At 44.4% G+C, this 12,797-nt stretch overlaps 1 protein-coding gene across 3 annotated transcripts in view; it reads right to left on the minus strand.

The window, feature by feature from the left end:
• The window catches only part of ADAM12 (ADAM metallopeptidase domain 12), a 335,028-nt gene that overhangs the window by 287,618 nt on the left and 34,613 nt on the right, over nucleotides 1-12,797 (minus strand). For all 3 annotated transcript variants that reach the window (XM_059398802.1, XM_059398803.1, XM_059398804.1), the window contains exon 2: nucleotides 4,854-4,990. In XM_059398802.1, the coding sequence (XP_059254785.1) occupies nucleotides 4,854-4,990 (137 nt within the window). The remainder of the gene's footprint in view (nucleotides 1-4,853; nucleotides 4,991-12,797) is intronic.

Raw genomic sequence — 12,797 nt, forward strand, 5'->3', positions numbered from 1 at the left:
ACTATGGGTCAGCTTGTAAGCTAATGTAAGCTCCATGTTCCATAAGTCGGGAAGGCCAACCATTGAGCTCACTCAACCAAGAAGCAGACAACACGGGCTGGCCTGCAGCAACCCTACAATTACCAGAATAATCTTTTAGAGAAGGGGAAAGTCATTCTGTAGAGGGCTGGTCATCCCTCCCGGAACGGGGAGGCAATGTGGGGAGTTATTCCAGGTAAGACATTAGTAACCACAAAAGTGAAAAATGTAACATTGTACTAAACTATAAAAGACTTCTTCGAGATTTAAAAGCCGCTGTAGTTGCTAAAGGGAGGTCAGCAACATCTAAAAGTTACGGTAGTCGGAGAGCATTGCTCTCAGGCCGTAAGCAGCCTGTCCGGCAAGAGGTGGACCGACCTGAGGGAGTGGCCGATGCAGCTGCCCCCCACGCCCACCCCTGCTGCTCCGGGGGGAGGTTGGGGGTGTCGGGCGGATGCAGCCCTGTGTCTGCAGCATCTGTCGGCGCCGTGTGACCAGGCTCCAGCTGCACGAGTCAACTGTGTGCCCGGCATGATTGCACATCAGGGAGATGCGTGTGACCACGAGGACAAAGACACAGGAAGGACCGAGCTGTCTGGGGGAGCTCAAGATGCGCTTCGCAACAGATGGTACCATCTAAGCTGGGGCTTCAGGTGTCAGGCACGCAGCACAGAGCAGTAAAGAACACGGTGTCACTGGGCAGTAAGTGGACCAGGATGAGCTCAGTGGCTGGGAGACAGAAGTGGGACCTTCCAGATCAGGACATCCCAGCCTATACAGTATCCTGAGTATCACACAAGGAGCCCAGCTTTGAAGTCAGACACGACGGCTAGGAAGCAGGAAAGCAACGGACTAGATCTGTCTTAGACAAATGGCCCTGCTTACATTTGTAGAATATCTAGAGGCTAGAAGGCCTAAAGAGGCATGGTGGGACGGGGTCATGTGTTAGACATACCCGGCTGGTGGACTCGACCTCACGACGTCTTCAACCTCATGATCTGAGGGGGGAAGGGGGCTGACCATTTTATCTCCTAGGAGCTATTAAGTAAAGTAGAGGAGATGGACAGGGGGCTGGGTCCACTTTGGAGTGGAACGCATTTAAAATAATTGGGACCTTTCAGCTGGAGGTGCCAGAAATCCCCCGGAAAGCAGGAGCGCGTCTCAGAAATCAAAGCGCAGTGAGTGATGTGGATTTTAAGTCCACGTATGTTGGAGGACAGATGGTGAGATCACCGCATGAAAGGTGCCTGGCGGGGTACTTTCCCCATGGCAGGAGCTCAGGTATGGTGGCTGGTGTCGCTATAGTCATTCCTGGGAGCAGCCCCCCCACCGCCCACTGCTCTGGAGGACGGTGAGGCCACAGAAGTGAATGACACGGCCAGAGGGAGCCTTCCATCCGAAGAAACTCAGTGGAAACCAACATTTCAGAGACAAAGCCAAAAAAGAGGAATGAAAAGCAAGAATCAAAAACATATGAGGAGAAACAAGAGAGAACAGGGTCTGAGGAGCCAGAGGAAGCGAGAATTTCAAAGGAGAGTGAATCCGTGTGAAGATAAGTGGGATAAGGGGTGAAGGGCACGGGCTGGCCTCGCAAGCTGGGAGGCTGCCTATGACTTTGGCAAGGGCCTTTGTTGTGACGGAGTGCCGGGAGAAGAGGTTGCTACTGGGGGTGGGAATGCAGAGCGAGGGAGCGCTGGGTGGGGAACCCCATGACAAGTCCCCTTGGAAAAGCTGAAGCTGATGGTCCTTTGAAGGAAATGTGGGGCTTCTTCCGATGCCTGCAGGGCATCTACTTCTGCCATTTTAACTACGTGCTGTCTGATATTTGATATTTGAAACCCACAATACGCTAAGGGAAGCTTTGGTTTCATGTTCTCATCCAGCTGCCTTTTTACTTTCCATTTCGCACACTGTTTCTATACATTCATTCTCCTGGGAGGAAGCTGGAAGTTGGAAATTTCCAGGAGCATTCAAAGGCTGGGCTCAGCAGAGATCATCTCCTGATCGAGTCATGTCCTGACATGTCTTCCCTGGGTCTGGGTCCAGGGCTGAGTTTTTTCAAGACATGAAACTGGAGAGGGGGTCCCTGAAACACTTTAAACTTGCAATATCACCTTATACTTGTGTAGGTGAGTTTTAGTTCCTAATGGATTTTTATAGTCATTGTTTCTTTTCCTTCTTACAGGGACGAAAGGGGGAAGAAAGGCAGATAAGCTTATCCTCAGGTTCTAGACCAAAACAACAGCAAACAAACAAGCAAAATCCTGGAAGCTGTAAGGACATGCTTTCCCATCCCCTATTCTTTCAAGTAAATCATCGGCGACAATGAAGGCTTGAAACTTGGTTTGTAAAGGGCCTAATAATACGTCATCCAGATATATTACAATCACAGAGTGGGAGAGAGAGAGAGAACGAGAGAGAGGGAGAGACTATGTGACAGTGTGACAGTACTTATTTTTTTTTTTTTTAAGATTTAATTTATTTGAGAGAGAGAGGGAGAGTGAGAGAGAGCATGAGAAGGGAGAAGGTCAGAGGGAGAAGCAGATGCTCCATGGAGCTGGAAGCCCGATGCGGAACTTGATCCAAGGACTCTGGGATTATGACCTGAGCTGAAGGCAGTTGTTTAACCAACTGAGCCACCCAGGCATCCAAGACCATGAGACAGTACTTTTGCCTGAATCAGCTCAGTCAGGTTGACCAGCACTCCAGCAATTTCCAGTCATGCCATTGCTATGGTTCTACTCCTGCGTGCTCACTAAAATGTTTTGGGGGCACTTTCTAAAAAGAAAGATGCCTGGGCCTTCCCCAAAAGTAAATCAAACTCTTAAAAGACTGGTTGACCAGAAACATATAGGAGAGCAAAGAATAAAATAGTAGAGCAGAAAATCAAGAAAGTATATCTAAAACTGTATTCTAAAATACAGCAGGCACAGTTGTGTAGGAAAAATAGTCATTAATGTAAGGCATACTTGAGGATATACCCATTAAAGTAGTTTAAAATTAAAATGTTGACTCTTCAATTTGAAAACAAGACTCACACACATACACATCACTAGCCAGAATCCCTATTCTCACGACAGGCAAATGCATCTGCCTCCGGGAGGGTTATGGCACACGTGTACGAGCACATTAACAGACATTGACATGCTGACGTCATGAGCCCCATGGCATTAAGACAAAATGCTGTTCCCCAAATCACCTAAGTCCCCATTCCCTTAAGCAATATCAGTAATCTGGAGTTATTTTGGCGTACTAGGTATGTGCCTACTACCTGCATGGTTCCAGCTGGGAGGCAAAATCCCAGAGGAGCTAAGACAGTCATCAGATAATAACGGTTTTCCAAGTTTTCTATAAAGACGGCGCTGGTGACTCATAGTCATCAGGTTTTAAGCTTGGCGAGAAACATATCTGTGAGATGCTTCTTGTGGTCTACCAGATGGCTGGCAAGCAGGAAGGCTGAAGCTGGAGGTCAGAAACCAGAGCCCACCTGAACTGGTCCATTCCAGGGGCATGCCAAGAACCCTCATCTGGTTGTTTCTCTGATACACTTCCCGGGTAGGGTTGCCCAGTAAAACACAGGACACCAGTTAAATGTGCACTTTGATAATTAACCATCTCCCAGATACCGCTTCACCTTTATCTGAAGTCTGAGTTTCAAGGGACATGCTGGACTTTCATTTACTAAATTTGTCAACCCTCCTATCAGGGAAAGCTCCCATAACTGTTGCTACTACCCAAGAAACTTCAGATTTTTCCATATTTTTGTATCATTGATTAGCATCTATAAATATTTGGAAGATATACTTTCTGAAATTGGATTCTTCTCTGTTTTGCATCTATCACATCATTTCTATGGACACGATGGACTATCCTTTAAGGTCTTAAGTCTTTCTTCCAGGTACCACCACCAGTACCACCATGAGTGACTTATACTTTGTATGCTAAATTTGCAACAGTCTCCATGAAACACAAGTATTCAAAAAGTGCAGATTTAGCATTTGGATCCTTTCCCCAAACCTCCAACCATTCTGAATGCTCACTTTCAACTGAAAGTGTCTCTAGAAAATAATGATGTAAATCATATTATCATTACTCACATAAAGGTGGCCCATTGCTGCCCTTCCAGAAAGCTACAGAGGATTTTTGCAATCTCAACTGCTCTTTAAAAAAAAAAATCTGTTTTCTATTATGAAAAATAATCTAAAAATAGTTCCATATAACACAAGGATAAAACCATCTGTATGATCTCTCCAAAGAGCTCATATTTCTATAGATTTTTATCACTTTCCAACTGTTCCAACAAGTTCTGAAATTTAAGAAAGTCATGTAGATTTGGCAGCTAAAACTCGTTAAAGTATTAAATTTAATCACTAATATTGCAATTATTTTATGTTATTCTTATACATCATAGAAGGTTCAAATCAAATATGTATCAAAGTAAACAAAGCACAAAACTGTGTTAAAACTCATGGCAGACTTTCTTAAATATCACATTAATATTTCCACCAATTATCAATCAATAAAACCAAAATATTGATGCAACAGAAAAATACCCAGCACTCCAGTACAACACACAGAGAAAATGTGTATCTGAAAATGTTAGCCCCAGTGTGTGTCTCACGAATAACTTCCAACAGGTGTAAATAACGCGAGGCCCCTCATTAGGACTGTCACATCAAAACTGGTATGTATTTTCTTAAGAATCAAGATTTCACTTTCGAAGAAAAAGGTCAGCATTAAAATAAAAACAAAACTTGTACAGAAAATCACGAATGCAGTTAATGTGATTTTTTAAACTTGAGCCATCGAGAAGTCCAGAAAACGAAACAACTGACCTTTGCGTGGACGCTCTCCATCGGGTCCCAGAGATCTCCATTCAAGAGAGAAACACGGACAACTTCATAAGCTCCCCCGCGGCCCCTTCTTCCTGCCGGCTGCATGGTGGGGGCTAACTTGCTTCCCGGGCTCAGCGCTGCATCGAAAAGAAAACAGCCCGGGTCTTCATTCTTGTCAGGAAGATTCTGGCATCAGACACGTATGACCTAAATGACTCAGTGAAAATATCTGGAAGGCCAAGGAAGCCAGAGAAACAGCATTATCTATGAAGCCACAGTCAAGGTTAGAAGTGATGAATACTCTTGTCAATCCAACCCAAGAATTCTGTGACTTAAACAAAAGCTAACTTTTCCCTTCAAGTCCTATGGCTTGTGCTGGGTGATGTGGAAGACCAAGTATATAATTCTGTCCTCAACAAGCAACAAAAATCACACAAGTGGTAACTTTTTAAATGATGAATTAATGCTTTGCTTTAAATCAGCTCTCTCTTAAACATCTCAAGGCTTTAGCTGTATTAAGACTAAATCCATTTACTTAAGTCCCAGTGAATCAGCTCAACACAATGCCAATTCTACTCTCTGTACTTACAGAGGCTAATTTTATATGCCTCACTGAGTGATTCTATAGACAAAATTAATCGGCCAGTTCAGACTGACTAGACTGGTTTATGTAAAAAAAAATTAAGTCACTCAATAAACTATTATATGATCTTGTTTCTTGGGGTCCTGTCGAACCAGTTAATGTCCCGACACAGGTTCAACTTAGCCCCATTTCCATAAACAGTCCTAATGGAAAGTATAACTTTTTTTCTCTTCTGGACAGTGTATCGCTTTCCTAACAAGTCAGGTAATTTCTCTGGGATTGCTCTCCTATGAGGTCACGTTCCTGCTGTTTGGTATGACCGGAGCCTGTCCCTCGAGGTCAAGGATGGGAGCAGAGTCCCTCACATGTTATTCCCATTTCTTCAACCAGGACTCATAATTTTCAGACCTGAGTCATAATAGCACAGTTTTAAGTTACTAAGGAGTTCACATTTATTGGGCACAAATGGTATTGAAATTTTAATCCTAGACATTTTACAGTTCCCCAAATACTTTTAAATCCACACCATTTTATCACTCTTGATGTGGAAGTCTGCCGTTATGTTCAGGTTACAAAAGGATTACTCCTTGAGTATTAACTGTCTGACATAGCTGCTCCAGAAAATTCTCAAGCTGGTCACAAAGCATTTAAAACTCCCAGTTATTGAGGGACCACGGGAACAGGGATGAGCAGAGAGTTAGGGATATGGCCAATGGCAGAGGAGGTGAGTGGGTCCACTGGCCACGAGGGGCCCGGGCAAAGCGTTGTGGGGGGAAGGACCATGAGCCACATGAACAAGCAGAGGAGAGTCGGGGGCGGGGCTCAGGCCTGGGACTAGCTAAGCATTTTGGGATGAACCCACATTCGAGTGATGAGGGTTCTAGCCATGTCACCAGAAGGGATGCGTGTGGGTCGTGACATCTGCGGACACTGGGGGAGGGCCTGATAGAAGTGGGAAGACTAGGTATCTGAATGGAAGATGCCAAAGCCCTTCTCCTGGCTGCAGAGGGGGTGGCCACTGGCACACAGAGATCATGGTTAGATGAGCCCTGACCACCGGCGTGGTTTCACAGCCTTCATTGCGCTCCCCAGTAGTGCGCCATCACTACAGTGGGGGCTTCGGGGGAGACACAGGCCAGCACCTGTTCCCGCTCTTCCGCGGGTCAGCTGCGGGTCTCTCAGCCAGTTGTTCTCCCCCTGCTTGTTTGTCCACTCCTTCACGTACTCATTCAACAACCATGTATTCCCTGTCTGCCTTCTGATGGGCACTCTGATGTCTTCCATTCAAAAAGCCCATCCTTTCTGCTTTGGGTCAGTGTGCGCTCATGTCACCTGGCTGGAGACAGCCCCTCTGCCTCCACAGCCAGGACCCTCATCTTGGAAATGCAGCTTAACCCCAGAAGACTCCGTTCTCTCCATCCTGTGTATCTGAGAGAGGGTCCCAGGTAAAGCTGCCCTCACGACTTGCGTTCTTGAATTGGCAGAAAGAGGACTAGCGCGACCATTTCGGAGGGCGGTCAGGACCATGAAAGAACAGGGCTATGGGGGCTCAGTGTTAGCCTTGTTCTGCTTCTGTCAATCTGCAGTACTTTCTAAATACAAGATAATAAGAAAAACGAGGTGACAGTAGAGTCATGGGGAGGGCTACTCTTGATGGAAAGGCCAGGAAAGACCACTACTTGTTGGGGGAGGGGTGCCCATTAGCACAGATGTGAAGATGGGAACCTGCCAGTCCCACACAGAACCACAGGGAGAATGAGCCAGCAGAGGGACAGCAAGTGCTTTCCTCTTCCATAAAATGAGGCAGAGCGTGGGGATGCCAAGAGAAAATAGGCGTGAAGCAGAGAGCAGCGTCCACTGGTTTACCAGCATCATTCTCGCCAAGACTCAAGTCTCTTGCTCAGGACTCTCAGTGGGATTCCTATGGTGGAATTTACCAGAAGTTCATGCTGAGCCAGCCATATAGCTCGTGCAGAGCCAGACTATGGAAAGCAATTAGCTGAGTGTATCTTAACAGAGAGCAGGTGTGTTCTTCGAATTGGACCAAGAAGGCTTTGAAATACCAGTAATTATGGAATAAGAATTAGAGATCTTCTGAACATTCCCCTAAACCAATGAAAACCACACCACAGGCCAAGAGTCACCCTGGCCAGTATTTCACTTTTCAAAAGTTGGGTGAAACTGTTAAGAAAGTGATTGCAAACATTTAAAAATGTTCTCTACAAAAACAAACCAATTTGATTCTAAGCTGTTCCTGGCAGTTCTGGAAGTTAAATTTCCAACACAAGTGGATTATTCACTTGAGCAGTTAGCCACAAATCCAGTTGTCCAAGGGCTTATAAAATCCAAAACAGGAGCTCTGCCTCACCCACCACTCAGCTGCCACGGGGAAGACAGGAGGCTTTCCAGGGGCACTGCAGCCATGCTCTCAAAGACCTAGGAGATCTTCACTCAGCCTCAGACATTGGAAAACAACCTTCGCATACAACTAAACTCACTTGAGAAGCCACATGTCTTAGAAGGAAGCAGATGGCACTAAGAGGTCCGGGTCTCCTGGGTGAATCCTTAGCAGGATTCTGCCATCAGGGGAGAGGGGTAGCAAGTTCATATCCTTGATTTGGGGGAAGCTGGAGAACCTTTGTGGGGCCTCCTAGATGACAATCAGGCTGCAGCTGCACAAGCCAAAGACAAGGAACGTTCTTAGTTCTCTGAACCTTTTTCCTCCAAGACTCTTGGTAGTAGAAAATTAGAGTTATTTATTCTCCTGAAGGCAAAATGTTCCAAGAACTGAACACTCCCCTTTTCACCTACATATTCCATCATCTTAATCCAAAAGAAGTCCTTTTTGGCTGAATTCTTTTTGTCTAAGAGGCTTTATTTCTGAATATTCCAAGGAGAATTTCAAGGCAGACTGTGCCAGCACTTGGAGAATGTTGTGCAACCTTTTTAAGAAACTGAGTAACTGCCCTGTTTGCCAAATACAGTATTTATTATTTACGTACACGGATAATGAAGCTGTCCCTCAGCTTTTTAACTGATTGCACAATACCCCTAGCAGTATCTGTAGTCAGGAGACTATTTCTTATGAGCTCTGCTTATGTATTTATACACTGGTATTTCTTTTAGATGATGCAAATAAAAATTTCATTTGTGCTGCATGGATAGACAGAATAAATTATACACAGCTGTGACATATCAGAGTGTATTTTATGGAGGATCTTGTTGACAATCCATAAAAGCAGGTCCTGAATGATGTGTACATCTAAGTCCTTAGAAGCCCAGGGGAAAAAATACGACCTTATAAAATATACAGTTTGCATACATTTTGTTTCTCCTAGTATTTGGGAATCAACAAAATTCAGTTGCCTAAATAAAAAAATGTGAATAACTTATATTAGGAAGGAGCTTCTGGCTTTTTTTTTTTTTTTTTTTTTCCTGCTGGGTAACCAGATACATTGCTTGCCATTTTGATAAAATGGTCAGTTTGCTTCAGTCTTATAGTGGGGAAAAAACCATATTAGATAGTTTGGTTTCTATTAAGATTTCATCTATAATAATGAGCTTTACTTTCCCATGGGAAATGTGTATGTCTATTTTGCTTTTGTCTTCGCCGGAGCTTTTTACCTTTGGACTTGTGACCAGCCAACAGGGAAGGTATAAGACCCAATTCCGCAAGCAAGCAAGAATCTTTGCAGCAATGGCTTTACAGTCTTGGAAAAGCCACTAATAAAGACACCTGCCTGAAGAGATGTAGGATTCCCCCCATTAGAGCCCCCCAGAGCCTGGCTGCTCATGGAAGTCCTGCCTATCCCTGCTCTGGCCAACCCTCCTTTGCCTGTCTTACTAAGAACAACAACATGATGTCCATTGATGGGCATCAGTTATGCACAGAGACAGACCAACGTGGAGTTCTGGGACAGTGAACAATGGACACCTTGGAGCCACAAGGCCCAGCGCTGGCCTTGAGTCCCCTGATCTACTTGCTCCAAGCCTACCTCTGGGGTTCTGCCTTCTGCAGAACAGGAAGCACATTCTCCCCCTTCCTAGTTCTTACAGGGTAGAGGAAGCTCAATGCATTCAAAGAGCTTTCAAAAAGCTTTAATGCATGGAACTAGTTTAGGATATTCGAATCCACTTTCCCAAACTTCTATACAGGGTTCATCTGACCAAACCACACTAATGGTGTGAATGTGACCATGGTCCATCCATCAGTAGAAAATGCCAGGCTTAAGTACTGGTGTGTATCCACTCAGGCTACCCAGTGGGCCACTATGGAAGCAAACTCTGATGAGAGAAAAACTCAAGATAAAACTTACACATCACATCTGGAATTCTGGCTTTAAAGGGAAACCAATATGAACACCTGCGCAGACCTAAGAGAGGAGAACCGATCTGAGGCACTAGAAGTAGGATTAAGATAAATAATCTTCTGAAAATCTAGCTGGGGGGAAAAAAATTGAGGTAGCCATTATGAACCACAAACCAATCTGGGGACAAGGCTCTGGAAACTCATAAAGCATTTTCCTTAGCCCCACATATGTGAAAGCAAAAGACAATCTTACAGAACTGACCGAACTGCTCCTTATTTCAGGAAAATATGGTTGCAGTGCTCCCATAAAGGACGGATGTGTTTCCTTGGTTCAGATTCCTATTTGCAGTCTTACCAAATAACGCTGTCACTCTTTCATTTCATCTGCAGACTCCCCGGGTGGAAATTAGGAATGTGATTTTAAAATGACATAGCTCTGGGATGCTCAAAAGAACCATGGTTAATCTGAAAAAGAGTAACTTCAGAGTGGAAAAACCTGAAAAATACTACTTCGGCCAGATGATCAAGGCAACATGAAGAGCGATGTCACACTGCCTGTGGGTACCTTTCAAAGGATATGGTAGGAATGACGCTTTACTTCAGCCGCCTTACTCCCCAAAACCCATGGCTCCAGTCTAACCTGAGACAAATGCCAACAGAGCCATGACCTGCAGTACACATGACCAACAGACTTTGAAATAGGCAAGGTCAAAAACAAGGGCACTCTAAGAAACGCTCGCGGTCAAGAGGAGTCCAGGGAGGCAAGACAAATGTCCTTCAGGGTCACATGCTGATGGAATGGATAAACAGCAAGGGAGAGGAGATAACAAGTAAGGAAATCTGAGTGAAGTATGAACTTTGGTTGAAAAAATGTTAACTTCGGTTTATAAGTTATGATAAAAGTATAATATGAATGTAAGCTCTTTAACAAGGGAAATTGGGTGTCAGGAATATGGAAACGATCTATATTTTCTTCTCAATTTTCTTATACATCTATAACTGTCCTTTAAAGTCTGTTGATAATCACTTTTAAAACTTAATCTGAATCTTGGAGGAGCAATGTCATTGTGGAGCCATTCAGTATCCAAAGCTCGGAGATGGCCGGTGACCACGGAGGGCTCCAAACACCCGCAAACTGGAGGACTTCCCCCTCTCTGCTCTCATCGCTCCTCATTCAGGGGGAAGAAAAGACAGGGCGGCGGCAGTCAAGTGCAAAGCATCAAGTAAGTGATACGGTTTTCTAGAGCAGGAAAAGGCAGAGGTGTGTGAGAGCAGAGGATTCCCCCAGCAACTGAAAGGCCCCCTACGTGCCCCCAGATACTCCAGAGGACAAAGAAAGAACAAATTGCTGTAAACACTTCTACATTTTGGGATGATTGGCTCCAAGGCTCTGGGGGAGTACAGAAGTAAGAAGTTGGTTTAGGAAGGTGACACCAAGTGACAGTCACATAAACAGTTCGATAAAAGGATGTCGAAACAGAACCAGATCCTCTCAGAGCCTAAGGTTTTACTTATCCACACTGGCAGGATGAATTATCAAGACGAAGGAAGGAAGGCGCCACAGTGTCGAGTCAGAAGACACGTCCTGCACCCATCACAGGCCATTTCTGGATGCTCTTGGGCAAGTTCCTCCTGCTTGACACTCTGATTCTTTCTGTGTCCTGGAGGTTATGGGACCATCGTCTACTACACAAGGCTGGCAGGAGGCCCCAAGTGAGATCATGGATGTAAAGTGTCCTTGGGTGTCATTTAGCTTAGATTTTTTAGAATCAGTGTTTGGAAAGAAATACACGAAAAAGCTCTTCCAGGTTTGTTCTGAGTGTCGGGGCCATGAATTCATTGTTTTTCTTCTTTATGTTTATATGTATCTCTGATTTTTCTATAATCAGTACATATTGCTTTTGTGATGGATAAACTTTTGTGATGAATAAAAAATAAACTTAAAAAAATATCAATCATTTGGACTCGTGACAACAAACCAACTGCTTGAATGTTTTACTTTCTTACCAGCTTTCCTGGCATCACAGATACCAGACTTGGGCATGCCGGAGGACAGAGCCCATTTGGAAATAAAAGCAATCAAGCACTATGGAACAATTACAATTTTGAAAAGATGTTTTATATGTCATTTCCAAACTCAAAGAAAGCTGGTTATGGCTTCTCGTAAATGTTTCAAATGGATTCATATCCCAAGCATCCACTGTCTCTACTACACAGAAAAGTAATTCTCCCTGCCCGTAGTGTATCTGTTTGCAGGGAGCAAAATCATTTACAACATTAACAATAAGTTTATACCCTTTGCTGGTCAGTGGAAAGTGGAAGCTAATGCAAGGACCATTTTACAAATGGCCAGCCTGAATTACGGGATTATATGGGTTATTCTTAATGTTGCCTAACAACGAATGGCAGAATTAATGACAAAACCCAAGCGCTTTGCATTTCAAATACATTCAGTCAATTTGCCATTCACTACAGGGACCAAGTCCTGCTATAGGAACTCATTTGATTACTCTTGGGGGTTGGAGTCGGTCAGAGTTTTCCAAAATTTACCTTGTAAAAAAAATTATATAAGGGGGAAAAAATAGAACCAATGACTAAAATCTATACTCTAGGATCCATTTTTGAAAGTTAACAGCAAAAGGACAAGAATAAAAATGAATTTATTTCACTCACTATTATAAATTCAGCAAATGGAAGTCCACAACAGTGAGGGAGCGACCACTTTCCCCTACTAGAAGCTCAGTTCCATCTGAGGGCAATCTCTAACATCCTTGGTGCACCATTTGTCACCACTGACCAACCTCTGCTAGTTGGCACAGTGAACAATGAGCATCTTGGAGCCACAAGACTCAGCTCTGGCCTTGAGTCCCCTGATCTCCGTGCTCCAAGCCCACCTCTGGGGTTCTGCTTTCTGCAGAACAGGAAGCACATTCTCTCCCTTCCTAATTCTGAACACTGGTTCAGCAGCACCTGACCATTCTCTGACCAGGTCTTGCCCTGTTCCACTCATCCCCCTTCCTCTGACCTTCTCTCCCTGAGGGATGGAACAGCC

This window comes from Mustela nigripes, chromosome 4 (assembly GCF_022355385.1).
Source record: "Mustela nigripes isolate SB6536 chromosome 4, MUSNIG.SB6536, whole genome shotgun sequence".
Taxonomy (NCBI): Eukaryota; Metazoa; Chordata; class Mammalia; order Carnivora; family Mustelidae; genus Mustela; species Mustela nigripes.